Source organism: Camelus ferus, chromosome 21 (genome assembly GCF_009834535.1).
Source record: "Camelus ferus isolate YT-003-E chromosome 21, BCGSAC_Cfer_1.0, whole genome shotgun sequence".
Lineage (NCBI taxonomy): Eukaryota > Metazoa > Chordata > Mammalia > Artiodactyla > Camelidae > Camelus > Camelus ferus.
Window position 1 is genome coordinate 5610238 of NC_045716.1, and position 27711 is coordinate 5637948.

At 37.6% G+C, this 27711-nt stretch overlaps 1 protein-coding gene and 1 long non-coding RNA gene across 8 annotated transcripts in view; one reads left to right on the forward strand and one right to left on the reverse strand.

Annotated features, from left to right (window-relative positions):
* The window catches only part of RASAL2 (RAS protein activator like 2), a 303510-nt gene that overhangs the window by 105021 nt on the left and 170778 nt on the right, over positions 1-27711 (reverse strand). The window contains exon 1 of one of the 7 annotated variants that reach the window (XM_014561398.2): positions 8234-8374. The exons of the other annotated variants lie outside the window; for them this stretch is intronic. Within the exon in view, the coding sequence (XP_014416884.1) occupies positions 8234-8246 (13 nt within the window). The 5' untranslated portion in view covers positions 8247-8374. Of the gene's footprint in view, positions 1-8233; positions 8375-27711 lie in introns of those variants that run through there. 7 annotated transcript variants of the gene reach the window in all.
* Positions 1328-26315, forward strand: LOC116658636. The gene is made up of 4 exons (XR_004313859.1): positions 1328-1815; positions 14330-14504; positions 23928-24214; positions 25895-26315. It is a non-coding gene; the product is annotated as an uncharacterized LOC116658636 (long non-coding RNA).

Here is a 27711-nt window from a genome sequence, read left to right on the forward strand (position 1 = left end):
CAACTAATATTTCTTTAGAGCTGCTGGTTACACCGGGGCCTTTGTACAGCCGTATAAATTTTATACTCCATTTGTAAAATTCCTCTAAAAAACCCTCATGAGATTTTTACTGGGATTGCACTTTAAAAAAACCCAAAACATCTTATGCTCATGTGTCATTCACACACATACACAAACTCAACAGTCTGGAAGGATAAATACTGTTAATTTTAGTTACAGGTCCAGAAAATAATAGAATTCCTGGAGTGCAGGGGATGGAAGGGCTTTTATATCTGGACCTATGTATTTGTCAGAAGTACCAGTTCTTACTGTTATTTTTTAAATTAAGCTTTTATTTAAAATAGACACACAATAAATTCAATTATTATAATAGATTAGAAAACTGTATATAATCAGAGTGGCACAGAATTGAAACTTTATTCAATTAATTTCTTTGGCCTTCAGATGGGGTTCATTTGACCTAAGGAAAAATAAGACTTAACTTATGATGTCTCACGAAGAAGAGCCTAAGACTCTCAGTCTTAGAGCCAAAAGCCTACATACTTCTATTTCACTCAGATTCTGCCTACTGCTGCGTTCTCTTTTTTCTCCTCTTGATGGATAGGGGAAATAGTCGGTGACTATGTTTTCATGTATGTTTTGTATTTCTGTTTCTCACGCTGGACAAACTCAGTGTCTAAGTGTTCCTCCAGATCTTATTTTCTAACCTTTCCATCACTGAAAACATGCCGAAAGTTTTTAAATATGGCACAAGAAAGAGAACACAATACTCTAGTAAGGATAACAAACTAGAACAGAAAATTACATCTCTTAAGTGTTATGCTTAAAAACATAATCTAATAAACAAAGCAAAATACATAAAAATTCAAGGAAGAAGAGTGGCACAGGTTGCCAGGAACTATGAGGCATTAAATGACAGGCATTTGGAAAGGTCTGTAACTGGAAGGCAGGATTGAAATGGGCAGGAAACTGTCATGATGGTGAGATTATACAACATCTTTACAGGCCCAGGGACTCCCTTAGAGTTCAGATCATTCTTCAACAGCAACATAATTTAAGAATGGATAGGTCTGTAACTTTTTAATTTAGTAATTTTGTAAAATTCAGGACTGTCATTTATCAGTTGATGATAAATATGAAGTCAGCATGCTCATGCTCATCAACAGTTAATCTGGCATCAGAATCTGTTCACCAATGTTTGCACAATTAAACATTTTACTGTGTTTTCCATTATTTTATTAAAAATGGGTAGCAGACTGAAAATGAAAATGCTGATATCACAGAAAAAAGCACAGGCCTCATAAAACTAATATTAACTGAACTGAAATGAAGATGAGATTGTTAATCTGCCGGAATTTCGAGTATCATTAACTTCAATGGGATAGTCCACATTCGACTTGAAAGAGGGCGGGGTGGAAAGCACAATTAAGAATCATGCACGGAGGCTTGGTGTCTGTGATGTGGGTGTGGATGGTACCCGCATCTTTGTTTAGTCCTCTACCTTTGGGTGTAAGTGAGGCCCGGGATGTGTTAATATGAGGGGATAGTCACTCCCTTGATTAGGCTGTATTATATGGCAAAGATGATGGTACAGTCACTCTCAGGACTGTGTCACATTTTACACTGGATTCCACCATAGCAGACTAGAGTAAGATTCTCTCACTGGCTTTGAAGAAGTAAGCTGCTGTGTTCTGAGAGTGCCACAGGAATGGGACCCAAAGCTGGTCTCCAGCAGCTAAGAACGACTCCCTGCCAACAGCCAGCAAGGAAATAGGGACCTCAGTCCCACAACTACAAGAGGACTCTGAGCACCAGGTAAGAATGCTGCCCATCTAGTACTTTGGTTTTGACCTTGTGATATTCTGAGCAAACAACCAGCTACACTCTGCCTGTACTTAGGATCTACAGAAACTCGGAAATAACAAATGGGTGCTGTTGTGAGTCACTAAGTGTGTGGTCATTTGTTCTAACAGCAATAGAAAATGAATGTAGTATGCTAACAGGAAAACACTGAGTTTGAGTAAAACAGGTGAAATATGAAGGATCCACTGGAGAAGACTGCTATAAATAAATCCAGAAATAGAACTAAACACATTCATTTAATGATTAAGAATGGCAGGACAGGATAGAGGGGAAATTTATCTGAGAAGAGAAGAAATGTATGTTCAAGAATATGTCATCTTTGTATTTTTAGAAAGAAAAAGAAGGAAATTAACATTTATTAAGTATCTTCCATCTTTGTGTTGGATACTTCCACATTTCACAGTGATGACAAGGCTGTTTTAAAATGTTTTATTTTTCTTCCATACAAGTAATCACATATCCTTTAAAAGCATAGAAGTATGTTTTTAAGGCAAAAGTGTGTTAAAATCAAAAGTACAGAAAACTCTTATTATTTGTATCATGAAGTAATTAATAACTATATATAAAAATTAATGTGTTTGGTATGAGTACATATATATCTTTATATACACTACAGTGACATATATAAATTGTTACTACTATAAAATACTGAAGACATATGAAAATCAGTGTTTTACGTGGTACACTGAAAGCTTATGAAAAGCCTAGAAGTTCTATTATTCACATACTGAAATTTTGTTTCGAAGATGTACATACAAACCCGGTCTATCAGAGGCTTTCCCCATCTAACCCTTTAAATGACCTCAAATGTTAAGTCCTTGACTGTACACATAGAGTAGCCAGCCTTAAATGTGAGATTAAACCTGGGGTCGTTCTTTACCTCCTCCATAAGCAAAACAGACTTTCAAAGAATATCACACCATCATCCTGGAAGTTTGCTTACAGTTTTTTGTTTTTGTTTTGTGGGTTTTTTTTTTTTTAAAGCAAAGTAGAGAAATTATAGAAATATCTTTTCTCAAACTCTTTACTAAAGGATAACATACATTCAGAATATATCGTACAGGTCAATCAAGTTTTTCAAAAGGAACTCATCCCAGTAACTAGCATCTGAATTAAACAAAACAAAACAGAACAACAACAACAACAACAACAAAGCAGCCTCCCCTGTACGCCCTTCCCAAGTCATTCCCCCATAAGGATAATCACTATCCTGACTTCTATCACCTCAGATGAATCTGAACTCTGTATAAATGGAATCAAACTGTGTTTATTCTTTTGAGACTAACTTTTCATGCTCAATATACATTTGTGAGATTTACCCATCCTGTTGCTTGAAGGAGTCATTTGTCTTTTTCAATGCTGTATAGAATTCGATTGTGTAAGCAAACCACAATTTACACATTCTAGTGCTAATGAACATTTGGGTGGTTTCTAATTTTTAGCTGTTATGAATATTTCTGTACAGGTCTTTTGGGACCCAATGTATGCATTTCTTTTGGGTACGTATAAGGAGCAGAAGTGCTGGGTCATAGAGCAGACTTCTTCAAAGCAGTTGTACAAATGTATACTCTCATCGGTAGTGTGAGAAAACTGCTTTTGCTCCAGATCCGTGGTGGGGAGGGAATCTCTGAAATAAAGTGGTGTCATCAAGGATTGACCTAAACAGTTCTACTGAGGCACAGGGGACAAACAGATATACTACCTCTAGACTTCTGCTTCTTATATTACAATAAATTCCCCTTGAAAAGTACATTCTGGTTCTGTTAATAAAAACGCTTCCAAAGGAGGCGGTTTTCATTTTTTGTAATGACAGCAATAACTCTGAGGATATCTTCCTTACACCATGTTTTTGGTTTTGCTAGTAAAAATGGTCAATAGTGGCTCCAACTGAAATTAAAAAAAAGGTTACTTATTTGGAAAATTTACCTTTAAAAACTGATCATTAATCAAGTATTTACTGAGTGTTGTATTTTTAAGGGAAGGAAATGAATAAAACTAAAATTACTAAAAATATATTTCATAGTTTTAGTGATTGTCACTGCAAATATTTACAAGTAAAATAATGGTACTCGTAAAATAGAGTGACATTTATTGCTTCAGGAAACTACCATGATGTTTCACTTAGCTTCAAGTGGAGATAAAATATTTTAAGAAAAATCTCAAGATGTATGTAAGCTAAGTGTATGGAAGATAAAGATCTTACTTCATTAAAAATCTCCTTAAATTTCAGCTGTTTAATAGAGACTCACAAAAATCAGACTAAATAGTTACTGTGGTGCAATTCCTCTACTAAATGGAGAAATTAAATTATCTATTGCCCTTTCTTTGAGTGATTAGTTTCCTATACTTTGAGAAAATGCTAATAAATATAACTATACAGCACCAACTCATAGAAATGAGCTTTACATAATGAGCTCTTAGTACACAAAGATGATGACCCTTCCTATTAGCAGACACATCGCATCTTGTTCTGTCCTTTGACTGAGCAAACCTAGTTCTCTCTATGTGTTCACACAGCCTAGATTTTTTTTTTTTTTTGGCTCTTCTTACACTCCCTTTGACACACCATTCCTTCTTTAAAAAAAAAAACAAAAACAAATTATTTCATCTACTTAGTTGACACTTTATAGAGTCTAGGTGTTCCTAGAAAAAGAATCATTGAAGTAGGGACCCAAACATCTTACCTTCTCCATCTGACCCACGAGACCAGAAATCAATCAACTACACACAACCCATTTGAAGTATAAGTTAGCAAAAAAGTTACCAACTAGAATATTAAACAGTGAGAGACTATCCAGTTTTTCTAGTCTTCATAAACTAAAGGTAGTATCTATGGGTAGTTAACTACACAACAGTGCTGCTAAGTTTTTCAAAGGTATTCTATTGTCTATGGAATAAAATGTATTACATCAGAGTAAGCGACCTGTCCAACAGGTTGGCTAACCTAGGTGACACTTGATTCTGAATGACACCTGCTTGATCCTGGAAGCTAAAGTTGCTTACCTTTGAAAGTGTGACATAAAAAACAGCAAGCAGAATTAGGTAATTTTTCTTCTTCAAAGAACAGAACTCTATGAACCTAAACTAACTTTTCAAATTGCTGTTTCAGCAATTATTTACTTATAAAATACTGCAAACCTAAGAATGACAGAAATGTGGAGTTGTAGAGAGTCAAATTATTGGTTAAGAATGCCTTACTGGCTCCCTTCCCATGTCTGTAAGTTCAGAGTGTTCCTAATTCAGCAGAACAGTAACGTCTGAGTAGTAGGGGTAAGAAAGGTCCCAGAGAAGATAAAGACCTTCCTCTGAATTTTAATGATGATTCAGTAAGTCGCTCCTACTTGTCAAGTGTGTACAAAGAAAGTATTCTCAGTGGCAATGCTTAAAGCTTCCAAACACAAGCTGACATCATACCTATAATTAAATGTGGAATTTTGATAGACTGAATCCCCATCAGCACAAAAAAAAAAAAAAAGGAAAGAAAGAAAGAAAAGGAAAATAATAAAAAGAAGACAGCTTCGAGAGGATTCATATTGCTGAGTAATAAGGCACATTCTTGAATCACTGTTCACTAGGAAACAAAAGGACATAAACAGTTTTTCCCTCTCCCTACTCAAGAATTTGATATTTCGGAAAGTTTATGCACGTCAAGTGTAAGAATCTGGTGAAACTTATTTCACCACAGTCACCTGCTTCTTCACTAAAACTGATACACAGGGAACTGAAAACAAGAACCACCACGAACAACCACTAGAGAGCGTGAAAGAACAGAAAGAACAAAACCAGTCTGTAACACTGTCCCTCTTGAGAGGCTGCTGAAGGTCATGGCTGGAGCAGGAGGTAAAACACAGCCATGTCTGCGTTCCCAGAGCTTTGAGTGGCTAATCAGGTAACTTTTATGAGTAAAGAATTAAGGGAAAAATCATGAGTAGTGAAATTGTGCCTGCCTTCAAAAAAACAACTGTCAAAAGAAAATTATTTCACGTACACATGAGAGTTTCTTTCCTCATGCCATTCATTTCACTCTGCCCACTCCCTCTCATTTAGTTTGTCTTTACTCACAAAATGGGCACCTTATTACCACAGTGCTTTGCTCTAACACACAAAGTATAAATCTGGTGAACCTGACATTTGTATTCAGGAGAGAAGGAATATGTGTTTCCTTCTAATATTTTTCTCTCTCTAATGTGTAGTAGTGATTTCTGATGATAAGGATGGTTAATAAAGTAGTTTCTTTCAAGTTAGGTGAGTAAAATAGCAGCAATAGATTAATGTCCTAATTGTTTCCAGTATGGGGAGACGAATGCACTCAGGCCAAAGGTCCACCCTAACACCTGTCATACACACACATAACATAATATACGCACACACGTCATGGCAGTCCTTCCACATACTCCAGGCAGGAGAGAAGGAGTGAGGAAAATCTCAGCCCCGCGTAACACAACATGAACACTGTTAAGTTGTAGAGAGCATTACGTCCTCATTCTCACAGCCACCAGTCCTCTTGTAGACAGTGTGCTTTAACAATGGATTCGGCAGTAAGACAAACAGTCTCTTGTTTCCTACTGGGTGGAGGATGCACTTTGTAATTTGGTTTCCGATAGCTGAGAGCAGTAATGAAACTATTCCTTACAACTTACTGCTCCTCCTTCACAGACTTGTGAATCACAACTGCATTTCCACAGACCCAGCTGAAAACTGGAATGAACAGGTCAAGCTTTAACACAAAAAGACTACATCCCTTCACTGTGCTTAGGGCCACATCAGGCTCACTTGTTCCCAGGAGTTGTGAAGAGCCATGACAGATCCTTTTGACAGTGGCTATCTTTACTATTTAGTTCACTAGAATAGTGTGGCCTCTCTTAACCCCACAATGGTCCCCAGAAAAATGGAAAGGGCAGTAACCTTTTCAGGGACTAAATGAAAATGTATGAAGACAGATGTGCACTGTCTGTTGTGACTCTCAAGATCCTCCACTTAAGTTACCCTCTAACACATAATTCATGAAGTTAAGTAACAGAGGACCCTTACAAATCGAGAGAAACAGAGCTGGACCCTGGATAAGGAAGCAATTGGTCCAAATAGTTGGGTAACTTTAAAATGTTATCTTACATTAAAAAAAATAAATTTAGAGAAGGCAGTGAATACGGGATGATTTTTTGCTTCCAGTAAATACATCCAAGTTACAAAAAAAAAAAAAGGCTTTACTAATAAATTATATAGAAAACTGCTGGGTCCTAAAGTCTTTAAAAGATATTAATACCAATTTGAAAGAGTTTTAATTTTACATAGAGATATTCAGGACATGCCACAGCTATGTAATTGCTTATATAAAAGCAGCATCCAACCTATAGTCCATTTCCTTAACTGAAAGCTTTTCTTCTTCTGACAAATATTTTGTCATACACCATGATCAAAAGCATGGTATCAATATTGATTTGATGACATCCATCCCCTAGTATCTCCTCCTCATAAGATTTCAATCTAGGTAGGTTTATGATGCATTTGGTTTTTAGGCAATAACTCAAACGGTACCTGATACCAGCAGATATGGTACAAAGCCTAAATGTAGCTGGTACCATGAAAAAACCAGTCAACTGAAAATGAGGAGACTTGGATTTTCATTTCAGTTCTGTTCTAACACTGTGATTTTGAACAAGCACAACATGCCTTAGACCTCAATGTTCTCAGTGAAAATGGAGAGTGTGGACTGTAGCAGATGCTCTCCTAAAGTCTCTTTGAGATTGAACTTTCAAGGAGCTAATCAGTTAAAGTTGCTAAACTGTCATCTTCTGGCAGAGGATGTTAAAAGCATGCCTTGGGCAAAAAGAACAAGCAAAGTTCTCACCTGAACTCTTAGTGTTGTCTCCATAGAGACATCCAACCTGCTGAACTTGCCGAATGACACAGATTTATTACTAGCTACTGCAATTCAAGCAAGGCTGTTACAGTATTAATGATGGTCAAGATATTTTGTCTCCCTCAGAAAGAAACGGACTGCATCCATGCCCATGTATCTTAATGTTTCATAAAGCATCTAGAGAAGATCCAGAATAAGAATCCACTTCATATTATTAAAAGAACAGTAAACATTGCAGTGTTAGTATTTTGCTGTGATCATTACACTTGTAATTTATCTGAGTTTCTCAGAAGGCTATTCTTGAGCTGGATTTTGTGCTGGTTGCTGACAGCCTCCACACAGTATTCCTGTGAACTCAAAGTAATGAAAACCAACTATTTTTTTTTAAGCCAATAATCACAAAAGTAAACAGTCTTTGCATCTGTGTAATTTAAAAAAAAAACCCACACATTCCCTTTAAATATATACAAACTTTAATTTCTGTCTGAGACAGACTCTAGGAACTCTTACCTGGGGTCTGCATTCTGTTAAGTTTCTGGGTGTTGCTAACATGATCTTTCCGGCACGCCAGTCAGAAACTCAAAACACTTTCTATACGGTACTGGTCCGAGCTCGTTCTCTCGCGCGCTCTCTCTCTGTTTTTTTTTTTTGCTCTCGCTCTATGCCTCAGACAGTTTGGAATGCAGAAAAGCCAGAGCCAACGCCAGTCAAACTGAATCCTTTTTTCCCCCCAGTTCTTTTGCGAGAGCACTGAACAATAGCCATCCTTCCCACTCACAGCGCAGCGCTCAGCCATCCAGCTCAGGAGAAGCAATGTTAGTTACCAAACGAGGTAATTCATTTCCCCTGTCCCAGGAGTAGATGTATATATATACATTTGTGTGTTTTAAGAAGTGATTTATTTTTTTTAAGCAATCTATTTCAAAATCTCTCCTATTTTAGGGACAGAAAAATAAAGCAAACTTCAGAGATTCTTATTTTGAACATCCTTACGCTGAATTAAAATATAAACTTTTCAAAGTACAAAAACCAGGGAAATATCTTACAGCTGATAGAGACAGAAGTCTGCTAACACACATTACTATCTTAAACTCACTCAGTACATCACCTTATCACAACAGAAATATTTTAAATTCAGAAAATTTTTATTTCTCTAAAACCTTTCATCCAAGTCTCAAGCTAGCATTTCACTTTAAAAATAAAGAATAATCAAAAATTAACTTTATAAACAGAATGGCTCATAACTAGTCAGCTAGATGTGGTAATACTATAGATGACAGCACTGTCCTTAGTCATCATTTCGGTTTGTTTTAAAATCTGACATATTTCTAGGGTTTGTTGTTTCTACATTCCAAAAAAGGAAGGCAGGTAAATGATGTAATCGTCACCATTGGTATGATTACCTAACACATTATGCAGCTGCTTTGTTGCTGAGGTTAGCAGGTCAGGATTGATCAATTAAAAAATTCACAGTTTTGGGGGGAGGGTATAGCTTAGTGGTAGAGTGCATGCCTAGCATGCACAAGGTCCTGGGTTCAATCTCCAGTACCTCTGTTCAAAAAAATAAACAAATAAATAAACCTCAAATTACTTCCCCCATTAAAAATTTTTTCTTTTAAAACATTGAAGAAAATTCACAGTTTAAATCACTGATAGATTCCACCTGCCACTTCAGACAGTGGAACAGGATAGACTTGAGAAGAGCACAGTATCGATCTGTCATTTACCACTTAACAAACAGCTGACGGGAATACATATATTCTATGCATTTATATAAATGTGTTATATGTAATATACCTCTCACATACTAGCTAGATACACAGATATACATACGTGTGTGTATCTGTATGTCTATGTGAATGTAAGTATCTTTGGCACGCCTTTTTCCTCCTCTTTTTCTCGCCAAGTTTCAATGGTTTACACTTAAAGATTCCTTTCATTCCATCATAACCTGGTTTTTGTTATCTAATTTCATCTTCCTTCAAGGATCATAATATTTTAACAATGCATTTTCTTCTACCTTTACTTTGGGCTTCCTATTTCTACTTCAGATGAACTGCTCCTCAACTCTGTTGCTACTCAAATAAAAATCATGGTGGGTGGGGAGAGAGGCATAAGCAAAAATTTATACAAAAAAGAACAAACTCAGGGCCTAACTATGAAGACTTACAGACCAGATTCTCACCCTGCCTTGAACACCAACAACCCCTACCCTCTGCTCACCCAGGTGAATACACAGCTTTATCACTATTAGTGTCATTTATAATCAACCTTAAAATAGTGCAAAGCATACTGAAATAATTTGGACTTACTATTTCTCAGAATAATTCTAAGAATAGGTCATGATTTCCATAATTCTATCCAAGAGTTACAGTGTAAGAATCTCAGCAGTGAGTCTAAGTTATCAGGGAGAGAGAGCTCAGCTCAATAAAAGGAAGTTAGGGCCACTGCAAGTGGCTTTCCAAAAAGCCTGCCTGCTTTAAGAGACAGTGACTCCCTAAGTCTTCCCACACAGGATGACAGTCCATTTGATGAATAACTGTAGTGCAGCAGTTCTCCAACTACGCCACTTAACAACCCTGGTGTTCTGATGATAAAACAGAGTAACAGTAATCCTTCCCAAAATAACAGAAAAAAATTCATGTATACGATTTTCTCAAGTGTGAGTTTTTCTTCTTAAATATATTTTAAAATGTTAGAATCTATTACTGTTAATTAACCTTAAAGATGCCTCGAATGGCTCCAAATTCAGATCAGTAATGACATTTTCAGATATCTGAAAGTGAATTATAACAATAATTTATTGTGTTCTGCAAAAAATACTTTTACTTCCTGGAGTTCTGATACTTGAGTAAATATGAGAGCCACTGTTGAGGAAACAATTTTTCTTAAATCCCAGTATGATGTTATTCCATTATTCAGCATTCTTCCAAGGATATTATACATCATATTTTATTAATTTCTATACTAAATCTTTTTTCAAAAGCTTGTATTACTATTTGTATCCCCCTACTTTATGCTTTCTAGCCTTGGTGTTGCTACTTCTCTATCTAGAAGTTCCGTCCTTGCATGGTCTGCCTGCCATTCTCTAATGTACCCTTCAAAACCCAGATTTAAAATTACTTTCTTAGTGCGGTTTACCCTGTTTCCTACCCAGAGTTGATCATATTCTCCTCTGAACTTTTTAACTCTCCACTATTTTTTCCTTTATAGCCTTCATCATTACCTAACATTATATTATGTTTATTGTTTATTTTTTTTCCCCACCAAAACATGACATAGATGGGGGCAGGACTTTGTCTTGTTTTCAGCTTATGGCTAGATCCTAGAACAATGCTTGGCATTAGTAGGTACTTAATACATGATGGATGGATGGATGGATGGGTGGATGGATGGATATAGGTGGATGGGTGGGTGGATGGGTGGATGAAAGAATATATTACATTTATCAAACTTTTTGTAAGTACTTAGACTAAGGAGTGCTTTAGAATAACTTGAGGACAGGGACCATAGTGTATCTACTTTCTGATGCCAGAGCCTACCACTGTGTACGTCATGTAGTAAAAACAAAAATATAAAGGAATTCGTCTCAGGTTTGTACAGTCTCAAGGAACTATTCGAAGTCAATCAAATAATATACCAAGGGAAAATGGTCATTTCATCATTTTACCCAAGTAGGACCTCCCTGTAACAGGTGAAATCCTGATCCCTAGGAGTTGCTTCTTGGAGTAATTTTTTAACATCTATGAACCCACAGCCATGTGTTGTGCTGTCATGGCCGGGGCAATGCAGCTTCTGGGGTAGAGACTGAAGAGACTGATACAACCTTAATCTACAGCAGCAGGGAGGAGTTCTCTCAGGAGCTGGAGAGGCATGAGTAAGTGGCTCACCCTCTGGCCAGGAGCTCAAGTTTAAAGCTACTGAAACCCACATCTATACAGAAAATCCCTCATTGGTTAGAAGAGCCTCATAGAGTCTGAAGGAGTTTCGAGCTGATATATCGGCTCACACAACTAGAATGCTCAGCTCAGCACCCAGGATGTTCGTTCTGACTACATGAGGGCACGTGAGTCATTTTATTTCTGCAAATGGTCACTATGCTGTCAATATCTAGTTTCACATTTCTCCTCTGTATGGAGTGCTGGATGGCATTTCCTTGACTAATCCATTTAGTCATGGTCCAGCACTGTGCTGTTTAAATGGTTCTCTTAGGTTGAACTACCTGAAAATGTAAGTCAAAAATAGTCAAATATCAGTAACAATCAAAGAATATAAAAAATATTCAAACACTGAATGAAGGATTGGAGTAGATAATTTTAAAGGTCTCTAATAGTTCTGGGATTCCGTGTTATAATCCAAACATAAATAAGAGCATCAATCAAATTCAAAGTTTGGTTACCACCTTGTCGAACTATGGTCTTATTTTAACCTAACACAGAACTCTGTTCTTGTCCTTCTTGGAACTTATATAGTGTCTGCCACATAATAAGTGCTTAATAAATATTTGCTGAATAAACAAATAGCTTGAAAATGGGTACAAGTGGACTGCTGAAGGCTGCAGCTCTGCGAGTTTCCAAATTCAGTATCAACAAATACTGGTTTTGTTTCTAAAAGGCTAGGATACTTTTTCCTAGTTATGAATCAATCAAAGAGGGTATTTTGAGAATTTTGAAGAATATAGATAGCATATTTTCTCCCTACCCCTTACAGAAGTAATTATAGATTTCTGACTTTGGTACTGGTATAGAAGTCTATGTGACAGCCATGAAGAAACCCTAAGATCACAGATGCATGATTTTCTAAGAATCAAAGGGCACAAAAAATAAGCTAGCTGCATGTAATTAAAAGTTACTTGCATATCCATTTTATTTCTTACCGAACAAATTAACAAATGAGCAAAAAGACAAAAACCCCTCTTAATACACATCTTCTCCTCTTCCAAGCAGACACACGTATCAATAGCCGTCAAACCGAGGTGTCCACCAGTCTGTACGTGCGCTCGCTCTTTTGACCAGCGGATGATCAGAAACACAGCTTCTTCTAACTATAAACACAGTTTCTTTCAATGTCTCCCCATAAACCAGAGTGACATTCTGATACTGTGGTCTTCCCACAGCATTCTTTTTAGAGTTCATGTTAGAAAAGGAAATCACTGTTTGTTACTGGAATGACAAACACCAAAGTCACCCACTTATTCAGAAAGGTCTGAAATTCTAATTTTTATTTCATTTTATTTGTGTATAATGGGATAAGACACACTTCTCTTCTGATAAAAAGGCATTATAAAAACCAGAGGATCTGTTAGTCATAGGGTTAGCAAAGTACTCGCATATGCCAAACAAGTGACAATTTTGATAGCCACATGATGTTTTTACAACTTCTGGCCAGGCATGAGGACTTTACCTGGCTTTTTCCAGCTAAGGGAATTTGGTAGACTGCATCTGCTCACCTGAAATGGCCGAGAGGAAGCACTACAGAGAGCAGGCAAAATCACACCAGTCACCTTTCTCAATACTCAGGCTCTCGTAGGAATAAGACCATACTTCAAAGAAGAAGAAGCAAAACCTTTGTGGAAAAATCTAGGCAAATGTTTTTCTAGTTTTATTTCAGAGTATGAGTGATATAGGAACAAAAGCAACCCTTCTATTTCGGTGAAAAAAATTCATTAATAAATAGCAAAAAGCAACTAAAAACATTCTGGGATAAGGCTGGATATTAACGGATATCTCAATGTGCTCACAGAGCCAAGGACATGCCTGTGACATTGACTCTATAAACGAGAGCTTAAATTGTACTTTACTAAAGCCTTCAAAAACTCATTTTCTTCAGCAGCTTTAAACACACACACACACACACACACACACACACACACACACAATCAAGGCTTCTTGATTTCCTGTTAAGCTAATCTGCTGTCATAACTGAAGTATTACTAGTCCACCTTTCCCATATAATGCAGATTTCAGTAAAAAAAAAAAAAAAGTCATTAGGCATTTGTTTTGTCTTAATTTTAAAGAATATTTGCAAGTGTGGGCTACTGTTTCCACAAATCCACTTAGAAAAAGCAAAGTACTGTACAGAACAGTCACCTCTGGCATACCACTGATACAACAACGTACGTATGTACTATATACAGCTCAAAACACTACTGCATACTGTAGGTAAAGTCCACGTCACTCAGTTTCCATGAGTCTCTCACAACTAACTGAAGCAAGCTAAAACCCAGCAGAACTCCAAGAAGAGATAAGTCAAGAAGCAAAGAGGACATCAAAATGGACAACAGACATGAAAAGATGCTCAACATCACTAGCCATCAGGGAAACGCAAATCAAACTCACAATGAGACACGTCTCATACCGTCAGAATGGTTATCATTCAAAAGACAAGGGACAACAGGTGCTAGTGAAGGTGTGGTGAAAAGGGAAACCTGTACGCTGTTAGTGGGAATATAAATTGGTCTAATATTATGGAAAACAATATGGAGGTTCCTCAAAAAATTAAAAAAAAATCTGCCATACAATCCAGCAATTCCACTACTGGGCACATACTCAAAGGAAATGAAAACAGTATTTTGAAGAGATATATACACTCCAATGTTTACTGCAGGATTATTCATGGAAGCCAAGAGATGAAAACAACCTAAATGCCCATCAATAGATGAATGGTTAAAAAAAAGATACGGTTTATATACACAGTGGAATATTATTCAGCTATGAGAAAGGAAGATACCCTGTCATTTGTAACAACATGTATGGACCTTGAACACATCATGCTAAATGAGGTAAGTCAAAGACAAGGGCTGTATGACATCACTTATATGTGAAATCTAAAAAAGTCACACTCAAAAAAACCAAAAACAATAAAACCCCCAGAGAATAAAATGGTGGTTACCAGGGAATGAGTCTGGGGGAACAATTGATATTGTTTAAGGGTACAAATTTGCAACAAATAGTAAATAAGACAGTGATTTAATGTACAGTATAATAAACACAGACAACAAAACTGTATTACAATTATCTAACATATAAATATCACAATCATATTATAATATATAAAAAATCAAAGTAATGCACTGTACATCTTAAATTTATACAATGTTATATGACAAATATATTCAATTTCTAAAAAGACAGTTCTGATTATTTTTAATAAAAAAATTCACTCCCCAAAGGAAAATTTAATTCTTAAGCAAGGGAAAAATTAATCTGTGGTACTTCTATCCATCACTACTGAACCATTAGGATGGTAATAATAATAAAAATTAGACCCTTTTATTCAATTATATTCTAGGCTCCAAGAGGGCAGTCCTGTCCCACTTTATGATACTAGTCTTACTGCATTTTCACTTCCAATATTACATTTCGAAATACAATTATTTCCCCCATATTTCCTGAGGAGGGTTTTTGTTTTTTTTTTAAGTTTCTACGTAATGGCATGAAGATTTTCCTTTTTTCTTTTTTTTTTAAGTTAAAATGAATAATCTGCTAATCTGTTAAAGCCAAGGGTAAAACATTGTGGACGTGAAAAACAACTCCATAAATAATCATTTCTAGTTTTAGAAAATATCAGTAAATATGAAAAACAACTTTCAAGAGGTTAAAACTTTCTTGTAAGTTTCTTCACATATGGTAATAAAAAAATTTTTATAGTTACCAAATAAAGTTCTACATCATAAGAAATAAATTAGATACTCTCCCAGAAAAGGCAAAAGGCACAGAGTCAATTCCAAACCAGCAATCCCACAAAGAAAACATGATGTGGTGCAGCAACACACATACTGCATTCAAGGACTGATTTATCATCTGCTTTGAAAACAAGCCAAATTTTCCTGTCCATCACAAGGGTAATGCATTTTCCCTCAGCAATAAAACATGGTATCTAAATTCATTATGCTGAAGCTAAAGACAAAAAATAATCACTACCAATGAAAAACTTGAAAATCCTCTATGAGAGATTTGTTTCAGTGACAGTAGTATGTAATTCCGGTTTAAAAAAAAATTTGCTTTTCAACATATTCAAGAATTATGATTATGTGTCTGTACTATTCTTTAACCTACCTTCAGAAGTGGTTACTATTAACGGATAAATCTGCCCCAGGATATAATAAACTTAGAATATTGCTTGGGTTTTTGAATTAATCTAAAACTAAATAATGTATTTAACATGCTAACAATGTCACATTGATAGGAGACAGAAATAAGTGAAAGACAGCTATATTATCAGGGAAGTATCATATTTAAGTGATATTTTATGGGTGACAAAAATTGAGAAGTAAAAGAGAGATTAATCAGTCTGCTAAGGAAAGAGCTACTGGTGACTAAGGGCAGAGTCCCAGCCCCGCTACGGGGTCTCTCCAGATGCCACCCAGAGAATGAAGGGCAGGGACGTCTGCGTGTGGGAACTGGGGCTATCCCTTTCCCACTCAGGTCAGGAAATAAATACAATGGTTTCTCTCTCATTGGCAAGAGAAAGGCCACAACACTGATTTTAAGGATACTGTTTTGTGCTCAGAGAATTTCTACACTTGAACTTGTAACGTGATTATTACAGGTTCTGCTTTACCCTGTACCCGTCTGTGGTTGCATTAAAATGACCTCTCACAAAACATTCAAAATTTCCTAAAATTCGTACGATACGAACTTTAAGTTCCATATCATACCCATGCAAACATGAAATTAAAAAGAATGTAAATTGGGAAATGCTGAATATTGTGCGTCCTTGTTCAGTGTTTAATTGGACTCAGTATTTACTGAGTGTGATTAAGTGCTGAATGGCTTTGTGGTAGAGACGTCCTCTAAATGATGCATGAAGCTGCATCTTCAGTAAACAGAATTTCATTCATCACAGTTTTTCCTAAGACTGCCAATAGCAACAAAACTCCTACATATTCTGTTTTTATATTTTCGAACTGATGACTACACATCATTTTCCACTAAATAACCGTAAAGCAGACATCTCTGCTGATGAATGTGTTTTTGTAGCAGCACACGGAGGTAAACACTGACAACGTCATAGGACCCAGGAGTACTAAACCCTGCCTCTCATGCTCGCCACTCTAGGGTGGTATGAGCAGGGGAAAGCACAGAGGTAAGGGGACTAACTCTGGGGCCAGATCACCAGCTTCAAATACCAGCTGTGGCTCTTACTACCTGCAAAGTCTTGGAAAAGCATTACCTCAGTTTCATTAAATATTAAAAAACAAACAGGGATAATAATAGTACCAAGAACATAAAGTAAATATTTGCAAAGTGCTTAGAACAATCCCAGGCACAAACCACTATGCAAGCATTTGTTGGGTAAAATAAAATAAAAACAGTACTCTGTGTACTTGGGGTGGGGGTGGGGCTTTAAAAAGTGGGGGGATGAGAAATAAGAACAATTTTTATCATTCATCCCTGATTTGACATGGTATTCTTTCCCTCAAAACGCTTACCGTTTTGTGATAAATATCTTTACGGATTTCTTCATTTACCAGGACTCACAAGCTATCACTTCGGATTCTCTGAAATCAGTTTCTTTTCCTTCCACTTATAGAAATGTTTAATTCTTTTACCAGGGAACACTTTTAATATGTTCATTATGTGGTACATCCCCCTGCAACTATAATCATGGGGAAAAGTCTGCAACTTTGTCAAAACGTATTCCTCTTACCAAGAGCACTGTTCAGTCCTTTGTTCCATACAGAGAACAGCAGAAACAAGACACTACATACTCTATACTGTAACAGTAGATGCCTCGATAAGATAATGCTGACACCTTAAATTATTTAAGGAGAGGTACAAACGAAATGCTTTGTGAAATAATTCTCAGTAGGTATGTGGGACAGTAACTTGCAGAATCTTAGGTATATATTCCAAGCAAAAACATTAAAACAAAATAACACATCACTTATGTCCCTCATATTATGAGCTAGTGTCAGCGCAATCTTCTGGACTTTCCCAGTCAAACAATTTTGAGAAAAGACTGTGCAGGTCTTACTAGCTACCTGATTATAATGCTGTCATAAAGTGGAACATAAATAAACTAATGCCTTCACTCTAGTTGTCAACAACATTTACACCTCGCCCCCCACAAATGACTCTGATGACTTAAGGCAATTTAGTCAACAATATTATCAACCAAGATTTATTGAATGTATAATAAAAGCTGACCTAAATATTGCCGGAGATAGAATCTCCTGTCTTGTTGGTAGCAAGAAGTATGTCCAAAGTGGTTCAAGGAAACGATGTTAAATTTCATCAAATTAATTTTTTGGTATGTACTTCACTTCTGATTACATATTTATTACTTGTGACTTTTTTAATGAAAGGAATTGTTCTCACAAAAAAAGTCTGGCATCTTGAATGTTTTGTCATAATCTATTAATGTATAATTTGTACTAAAAGTCTGAAATTACAGTACCCTACTTAAAAACTAGCTGAGTTTTAAATGTGTCCATATATCAACTGTTTGGAACTCAAGATTTCTTTTCTTACAGAAAATACAGCAAAACTGGCAGAGAGGAAGAAACTAACATTTAATGTGCTAGCACTCTCTCGGGAAACTTAATTTTAGTATCTAATTTTTCACAACCCTGCTGTAGTATCATACTGACTTTACACATTCAAAAGGTTGTTCCCTTAAATTACACATTACTTTATTAAATAATATACGTTCTTTGGGGGGGAGAGCCAACCATACTTAAAATCAAATAGGCTAATAAAAATAGCAGCCCCATAACCCACCCCACCAAACACATCCCTCGTTTTAATTTTTAGCCTTTTCTTTTGGTATTGATCTCAGCATGTCTAAATAAACCTAGTGGTGTAAGAACATTATTAAGAAATGTTGAGATTACACTAAGAAGGCCCTAAAAGCCTTCCATCCTCCTCCCCCAGTTTGGACCGGATTGTCAGCTACACAGCTGCCATCCTGAGACTACCCCCTTCACCAATATTCCGGGGATTGCCTTTGTCATCTTGTCCCTTTTGATTTACCCTGACAGTAACCTGACAGCTACTTCAGCTTGGAGTCTAATTTCAGTTTAGAAGTTACGTTCACTTGGAACTTGAAGGGCACTGCTCTCTGGTCTTAGCTTCTACCAGTTTTCAAAGAAGTCAGATGCTACTCTTTTTCGAATCCTACATGCTGTATTTTTGTTTCTGTTTTAAATCCCTGAAAACTTTTAGAAGGCTCTCCTCATCACAGATGTTCTGAAATTTCCGGAACATGTGCTTCGAAATAGGTCTTTATTTATTCACTATGCTGAGCACTTAACAGACTCATTTAACCTGGAAACTCATAACCTTTAGTTCTGGGAACTTTTCCTTCAAGTCTTCACCAAATGTCTCTTAAATTGTGAGATTTTTCTCTGATCATCTCATATGGAGTAATGTTCCCCGGACCCTTTCTCACCCATAGCACTCCCTTGCTCCATTACCCGATCTCACTTTTTCTCCATTGCGTTCATCACTACATGGCATAATGTGGAGCTGTTTCTTTTTGTCAGTCTGCTCCTACCAGAATGTAAGCTCCATGAAGACATGGGCTTTGGTCTGCACTGCTGACTATTCTGAATGCTTTGTTCGCACAGGCCAGAACACTGTGTGGCACATAACAGGAACAATTTTTAAGTGTATATGATGAATAAAAAGATAACTCCATAAGGAAAGGTAATTTGCTAAGTCAGTCACTCTGTAAGGCTTTGAAGCAGGAAAAAAATCTAGTTGGGAAGAGGAAGAGAAGAGAGACAAGCTCCCACAGCTGCCTGTCAGTATTTTAAGTCATTTTTAAACCAGAAATAGCTGATCAGTAATTGCGATTTGTACAAAATGATGGGGAAGCACCACAAAAAAAGTGGATTTTAAGTCACACATATTTGGGCTTAAATTCGGTTCTGCCACTCCTCTGGCATCAGTATTCTTATCTACAAAACAAGGATAACACAGCACCTCTTTCGCTGTTTCATCTTCGTTATGTCTACCTGGTCACACTTCTTGCTTCTTCACATTTGTAACTATTCTTTACTTTTATTCCAAAAATATAAAGAGAGAAAACTGAGGGGGCAATCAGTGATACCAAGAAATAGGAAGAAACAGAATCTTCTGTGTTTCCATATAAATTTTTTAATTATTTGTTCTAGTTCTGTGAAAAATGCCACTGGTAATTTGACAGGATTGCACTGAATCTGGAGATTACCTTGGGTAGTGTGGCCATTTTAACAATATTGGTTCTTCCAACTCAAGAACACAGTATATCTTCCCACCTGTTTCTTTCATCAGCGCCTTATGGTTTTCAGAGTACAGGTTATTTGCCTCCTTAGGGAGATTTATTCCCAGGTATTTTATTCTTTTTGATGTGATGGTAAATGAGATCATTTCCTTAATTTCTCTTTCTGATATTTCGCTGTTAGTGTATAGAAATGCAACAGATTTCTGAATATGTGAATCAGAGACTCACACTTAAAATTAACCATTTCATGGAACCGTATCTAAAAAAACATGACAGGAGGTGAGATAAAGCTTACACAGCACACTAATTATCCAAGAATTTATCAGAAAAAAGTAAATAACCAAGTGTATTCATTTCCCAGGGATGCTAGACCAAATTATTACGAACTGAGGGGCTTAAGAACAACAGAAGATTATCTCTCACGGCTTTCTGGAGACCACATGTTCAAAAGTCAAGGTGTAGGCAAAGCTGCACTTCTTCCAAAGTCCAAAGGGGAGAATCCTTCCTTGCTTCTTCCAGCTTCTGGTAGCTTCGGGCACTTTTATGGCTCGTGTCTACATAACTCCAATCCTTGCTTTTGCTCCACAAAGCTTTCTCCTCTGCGCCTGTGTCTTCCTCTCTTCTCTCTCTTATAAGGACACTTGTCATTGTATTTAGAACCCCTCCAGATAATCCAGGATGGTCTCATCTAGAGATCCTTCATTCAATTACTTCTGCAAAGACCCTTGTCCCACATGAAGTCACATCCACAGGTTCTGAAGATTAGGCCGTGGACATATCTTTCTGAAGACCACCCTCAATTCACTACGCCGGTATACACTTTGTTCTTCCTGCTGGATTTTGTACTGGATACTCCCGTTGGACTTTCTGTGCTGTTTTTGTAGCTACAAGAATCTGTCAGGTTGTCTATCTTCCTGCCTGTTATGTCTTCAGATTCAAAAACAAATTATGATGCTATTAATTACAGTCTCCATGGTATTTTAATAGTTCTCTGACATCTAGTTTCTAATTTAAGAAGACTTACTAGCCTCAAGAATCCACCTTCTAATGCAAACCGATACTAGAATAATAGCGTGCTTTTGCAAAACTATTAAGAGGTCTCAATGACGGCAACCTGGATATATACAAATACTTAAATTTTAAAAAGAGTTTGGCAATTTTTAAGTTTCATTCAAAATAGAGAAGAAATGTTCGTTAGAAGGACATTATTCAGTTCGCCTGGACATTATCATTACATCAAACTGGTCCTGCAGTAAGGGTCTTACAATATTTATAAGATGGCGTGGCGACAGTACTGCAATGGACTAAATGCTGGTGTCCCTCCAAAATTCATGTGTTGAATTCCTAACTCCCATGAGGTGGTATTAGGGGGTGGGGCCTTTAGGATGTCATTAGGTGATGAGGGTGGAGCTCTCATGAATAGGATTGGTGCCCTTGTAAAAGGGACCCCAGAGAGCTCCCATGCCCTCTCCCCACCATGTGAGGATAGAAGAAGTTGGCAGTCTGTAACCCAGAAGAGGACCCTTAGCAGACATCAAATCTGCTTGCTGTTTAAACCAACCGGTCCACGGCACTCTATTCCAGCAGCGAGAAGTGACTAAGATAAGCACTACACTGAAATGTATTACTTAGGCATAAATACAACAGAGCAGTAAAATTCATTGCTAAGCCTCAGGAAAGCTTATGAAAATTTGAGTATCATTCTAATTTACTAACCGAAGAAACACATTTAGTTATAAAAGCTCATCTTTACCAATAACCCTATGCTACATCACTGAGGTCAAACATTATTAGAAGAGGCTAAATTTTCTCCTCCTATTTTGCATGCGGTTTCTTTTTTTGGGAGGCTCACCTATCACTGTGGAACATTCTAGATTTTAGTGGCTATTCCCACAGCTATTTGTATCTGTTATGCACACTGCTAATGATATTCTGCTTTTAAATATATTTTCCTTTCTTATTTTCAGTCACTCCCAATGTATTATTTCACTGGCCCTCCTCCCTAGCTCCTCTAGTTCCTAACACATACATCTGAATACTTCCCTGCAATTCCTACTTTTAAACCTTAATCACAAAAGCTTCATTTAAATATGTTGTTGTCTCTTTGATGGCACTACCCTGATTAAAGTCAGAGAGAAAAAAACCCAAAGGCCTTTAAGTTGAAGAAATGAACTGAGATAAAGTAATAATTTTTATTACAGTCCTTTCTAATTCAGTCTCTTTTACTTCCCTCTTATCCTATGAATTCATCTTCTTTTCACTCTTTTCTACCTTGGATTTTTCCTATTATTCTCTACTCTCTAGAGTTAGAAAGACCATGCCAAGGACAGGCAAACCAAACATTATTTTGTAAGCAGAAGGAAAAAAATGAGATGGATGGGAATTTCCTGCTGTGATATACTAAGTATCAATCAAAATGGGAAAAAAAATTTTAATGCACAAATTTCTGAAGACAACAGAAAAGAAACAGGCTGCACATTTCAGAGAGAAGCAAGTCGTCAGAACAACTCAGCAAACACAGCAGCTTCATGAGAAGCTTGGGCGCTTCCTTTCTTGAGTAACGTCACTAGAGAAATGAGATGGCAGGTGAGTGCCTACAAGGTCCTTAACACAACAGCCTCCTCCCTGGAGGCAGCTCCATCCAGTCTGTTTTGGACACAAACTCAACTAGATTTTCCACCAGCCTGGTTTATAAATCCTCCTGTTTGAAATATAAACTAAAAAGGCTTTGGTAAATAGCTTAGCCAATTCTGCTGCCCCACCTCCCCTGCCCCTCCAAAAGGGAGGGGGGAGAAAGAGAGAGAGAGGCCGCGCACACACAACTGATGTAAGCAATGTTTAGCAATGTTTACACAATTTTGCCCAACTTATCTGAATCATATATTTTTCCTTTTGGAAAAGGTTCTTTGGCAGCCAAGAACCTAGATCAAGTCTCAAAAATAAATCTTAAGATGTATTATAAACAACTCCACCCCCATCTTTCTACCTCAAGTTACATAACAGGATGGTGAATTATGACTGTACTTTAGAAGAAAGGAATTTGCCAAACTGTGCAAGTGAAAATGGAAACAACATGAGTAAAGTCATGAGATACAGAGACAGGATGCTTCCTAAGACGTCACACCTCACATTTTTTTTTACTGGGTTGATTTAAACCTGTCCAAGCAAAATGAGAAACATAACACTTACTCTATTATCTCACTGGTTCCATGGTTTCATAAGAGTCTGAGAGAACTGAAGGTTGTCTCAAATCAAAATTTATGTTGTTGGTCTTGCATTCTTCTTTCAAATCATAATAAAAATCTCATCAGATAAGGAAGTTGACCCTGAGAGTTAATGATGAGAATCTGAATCCAGTTAAGGCAACTTCAAAGCCTTTGCCATTTCCACTGCCCCACGGCTGCCTCTGATAAAGGCAGGCCTTCCAGAGAGAATGGAGAGTTTCGGTCACCAACATGCAGTTCCTTTCCTGCAGCAGTAAACTCCTTATCTGTGAAACAATTGCCAAATCTGCTCTTGTGATTATGATATACTAATTAATCTCTTAACCTAAACGCCAAATGATGCTATCAACCTGAAATGCAGCAAAAACAAATGAAAATAAAAAAAAATAAAATAAAAGATCACTTTCTTTCATTAAAAGAACTTATTTTCCCTTACCTTTCTGTATAGGAACAAGAAAATAGTTACTAAAAGCTATTTACTACTAACAAAATCTTAGAAGTAAAGCACAGATGCCACGCTCACTGACACAGCTGTGGTTACTGAATCAGGCAGCAGCCGTCTGAGACTTCAGATCTGACATTTGCAACCAGGCACACTGGATGCTGTGACCTGGTAACTTGGACAGTGGCACATAGCAACTAGGCACTTATCAGAACCAACACTGGTAACTGTAATAACAGTTTACAGTCTTTGTGGCCACACAATGATATTAATTCTCTAATTTTGTTCCTAAAATATTTCTCTGAAGTGGATGTGGTTTTCCCTGCAGGGGCAAAAAAAAAAAAAACCTTCCCACATCTAAGATTATTCTTCACTTGGAAGTGCCCCACCTGAAAAAGTCAAGCAAGGGCTTCTCTACTGTGTCCCACATCAATCACGTGCTCAACAATCAAGTCACTCAAGTCACTCGCTCAACCTGCACGTGACAACCTGCTAGTTGCTGTGGCAAAAACGACGTCAGGACAGCAGTTCTGGCCACTAAGAGGTTCCAGTCTGGTAAAGACGACACATACCAACAACTTGATAAAAGCTAAGGACTTGCATTCAGTATGAGAGGTAAAAAAAAAAAAAAAAAAAGCTGTTTATCAAAGATAAATGTTTCGAAATCTGATTAGTGAAATGAAGGAAACAATTGCCAAAGGTGATATCTGACTGGGCCTCAGGACAAACAGGATTATCATACACGGAGGGTGAGGGGTGGAGTGAGAGAACAGAGCCAGACAATCCAGGTAGATGGCCTGACATGTCAAAGCCCACGTATGAGGATGCCCGGGGGAATGAGAGTCCCTGCGGTGGGTAAAGAAAGATGACATCAGAGAGCCAAGTGTGGGTCAGAAGACGAGGCCCGTCAATGTCACTGCACATCTGGATTTTAGCTATAGATAACGGAGATCCAGTCAAAGTGTTTAAACAAGTAAAGTAATGTGACTTTGTTTGTTTTCCTTGCTCAAGTCAGTTTATTAAATACTAAAAACCAGAGGTACTGGAGAGAGGCTCACAAGACAAGTCCTGCTACCCTGCATCTCAGTCTCTGATACAATATTTGTATCCTCACCAGTGAAATAATGATAATGAAGCTTCCTAATCAAAGAATGGATGTGACTTTTAAGGCAATAATGCCAAACAAGCAGTGAAAAGAGTAACAGAGAAGGAAGAAAATAGAGACAAGAAGAGACTGATGGGTAGCTACAATGATATTTAGGCAAAAACAACTGAGTCACATCATGTTAGGAGGATTAGAAGGACGGTGGTCTTATCAACAGAAGCAGCAGTCACATGAGGGTGGGGGGGGGGGAGGAGATGAAGAAAGGAACTACCCAAAGATAACAGCTTTAGTTTCGACCACTCTGGTAGAGGTGTTCAGTTGACCAGTTGGGAATTCAGGTCTGGAGCTGAGAAACTAAAGCCAGAAACAAAGACTTAAAAGTTGGTGGCATCAAGGTGATATTTGGAAACATGAAAATAGGTGAGGTCATCTACAGAGAAAGGACGAAGCAAGCGAAAAAGGGTAAGGGTTAGACCTTCAGACACCTGCACACCTGCGCTTACAGAGAGGGAAACAGAGGAGGCACAGCGCGGGAGAAGGACAACAGATAGCGGGACAGTCAACCAGGTTAGGAACAGGGAGCTCCAAAGAGGGGAGGGAAGTCACTACCACTAACTCGGAACAGAGTTAGAGGGTGAAGAGGACGGCAGTTCTCGAACTTATCACATCTCTGATGGAGGAAATTTCAGTGACAGATTAAGTCAGACTTCGGGCTACAGAAACACTTTATTAGGTAGTGAGCGCAAATAAAGTGCTTTTTGGAAAAGGCTGAAGAAGAAATTAGATAGCCCTAGAGCACCGTCACTTTTACAGTCAGTTCTAGAGCCAGCTAATAGAGTAAAACCTTAAAATGTGTCTGTTACTGGAGAAGGATGTTAAGTGAATGTGTGAAAGAGGGCATAACTGGGAATGACTCAAGTGTGCTGGTTTAGTTTTAACTTATCTAGCTAGCTTCTAAAATAGAGTACATTTTATGGACTGAACACTTACAATACTAAAGTGGGAGGAAGCTGGTTCTCATCATAAAGCCATTTGTCAATGTTGCTTATCACCTCGAGTCTCAGAGGATGTCACCACTGGTACTGATCAAGCATGGAAACTGGCTTTAGTCACAGTCTGATTATTCATTTACTTAGGTTTCTACGTCCTCATTGTTAATTCAATCCCAAATTCACGTCCTGTTGTTTCAGTTCTATTCACTGTGCCGCCTTGTGGACGTCTTCACGACAGCCTTCTGACTGCTCCAGTCTGAACTGGCTGTCCTCACTCTGCGGCTGGTACCTGGCTGTGGAACTGCTGAGGGCTCCCCCTGTCTCTCCTCTGTGTTGGATCTCCTGTAATACAGCCCACATCCTGCTCACTCTTGGTGAAGAATACATTCCATTAGCTTCAGGAGAAATGATGTGTAGGAGGTGATTTGTTTAACCTTGCATGCCTGAAAATGTCTTTATTTTATCTTCATGTGCGATCAGTGGCTTATAGACAAGTATAGAATTCTACACTGAATTTCTTCATTAGTCTGAGGGCATTCCTTATTGTTTTCTAGCTTCTGATATTGCTGATAGGAAGCCATTCTGATATCTGATCTTCAGTTTGCAACCCGTTTTTCCTTTCTTTGGCAGTTTGTAAAACAGCCCCTTTGTCACCAGACACAAACTGAAAATTTCCCCAAAATGTGCCCTGTCATAGGTGCTTAGTAACCCTTTAAGCTGGAATCTCTTAGTAACCCCTTTAGTTGTGGGACATTTTCTTAAATTACTTTGCTAGTGATTTCCTCTCGTTTTTCTTTTTCTGGAACTCACTGTTTTGACTTCCTAGACTGACACTCTATTTTTTTTCCTCTACTTTCTAGGGTATTTCCTCATTTTCATCTTCTAACCCTTCTTTTTTTTCTTTTCTTTTCTTTTTTTTAATTGAAGTACCATCAGTTACAATGTGTCAATTTCTGGTGTGCAGCACAATGTCCCAGTCATGAATATACATACATATATTCGTTTTCATATTCCTTTTCATTAAAGGTTATTACAAGCTATTGAATATAGTTCCCTGTGCTGTACAGAAGAAACTTTTTTAAAAATCCATCTTCTAAACCTTCTGTTGAGTTTTGTTTCTGTTACCATTTTTTAAAATATACAGCAGCACTTTGCCTTTGTAGAGCATTCAGTTCTTGTCTCATGTATGTAATGTTTTCTCTCTCTGAGGATAATGATTTTTTTTAAAATTTTCTACTTCCAGCCTATCTCTGTTCCTCCAAAGTTCTTTTGCCTTTAGTTTTATTTGTCTTTGGCTTTCTCTTTCATGCTGGAGGCTCTCCCTCGGTGTCTGCTAGTCTTGGGAATGTCAGCATCCTTAGGTCTCCCCTTGGCTAGTTAACACCCCGATGGCACTCTTCTGGTCTCTTGCCTGAAGGATAAAGACCAGTGAGGGAGACAGGCGGAGGAGTCTCATTATTCCGTGTGCAGGTGTTTATTCTAGTCCCTTGTATTTGGTAAAGTCCCCTGTGCTCTCAATTTTGCCTGGTGTGCCCCAGTCCAGAGACCCTGTGAGTTTTTTTCCCCCAGAGGATTAACCTGCAGTCTTGTATCAGGGTAGAGGTGGGGATGGGAAGAGCAACTGTCCAGTGGTCTGCAGACTAGGAGAAGACCGAGGGACCTCCCACCTGTGTTCCTGATGCCATCGATTCCCGAGCTATTTGAAGATTCTGCAGCAAAAATCATGTTGGTTCTTGGCTTTCTTCATTGCCGGATTAAGATTTGGCTTTCTTAGGTCAGCGAGGTCATTCACCATACTCCATCTAGTTTCCAGCCTTCAACTTACTATTATGTATGATTATTTTTTGTGGTTGCTTTCTTCTTTGTCACTCTCCTTATCCTTATCCTTGAAGGACCATGTCTTTAAAAGAATATCCCATTACTATACTTATAATGGGGTTTCTGGAAGGAACACAATTACATGCTTATGTTCAGCCCACTGAGTTCCTCCCCAGAAGTCCTAGTGAATCTAAAAA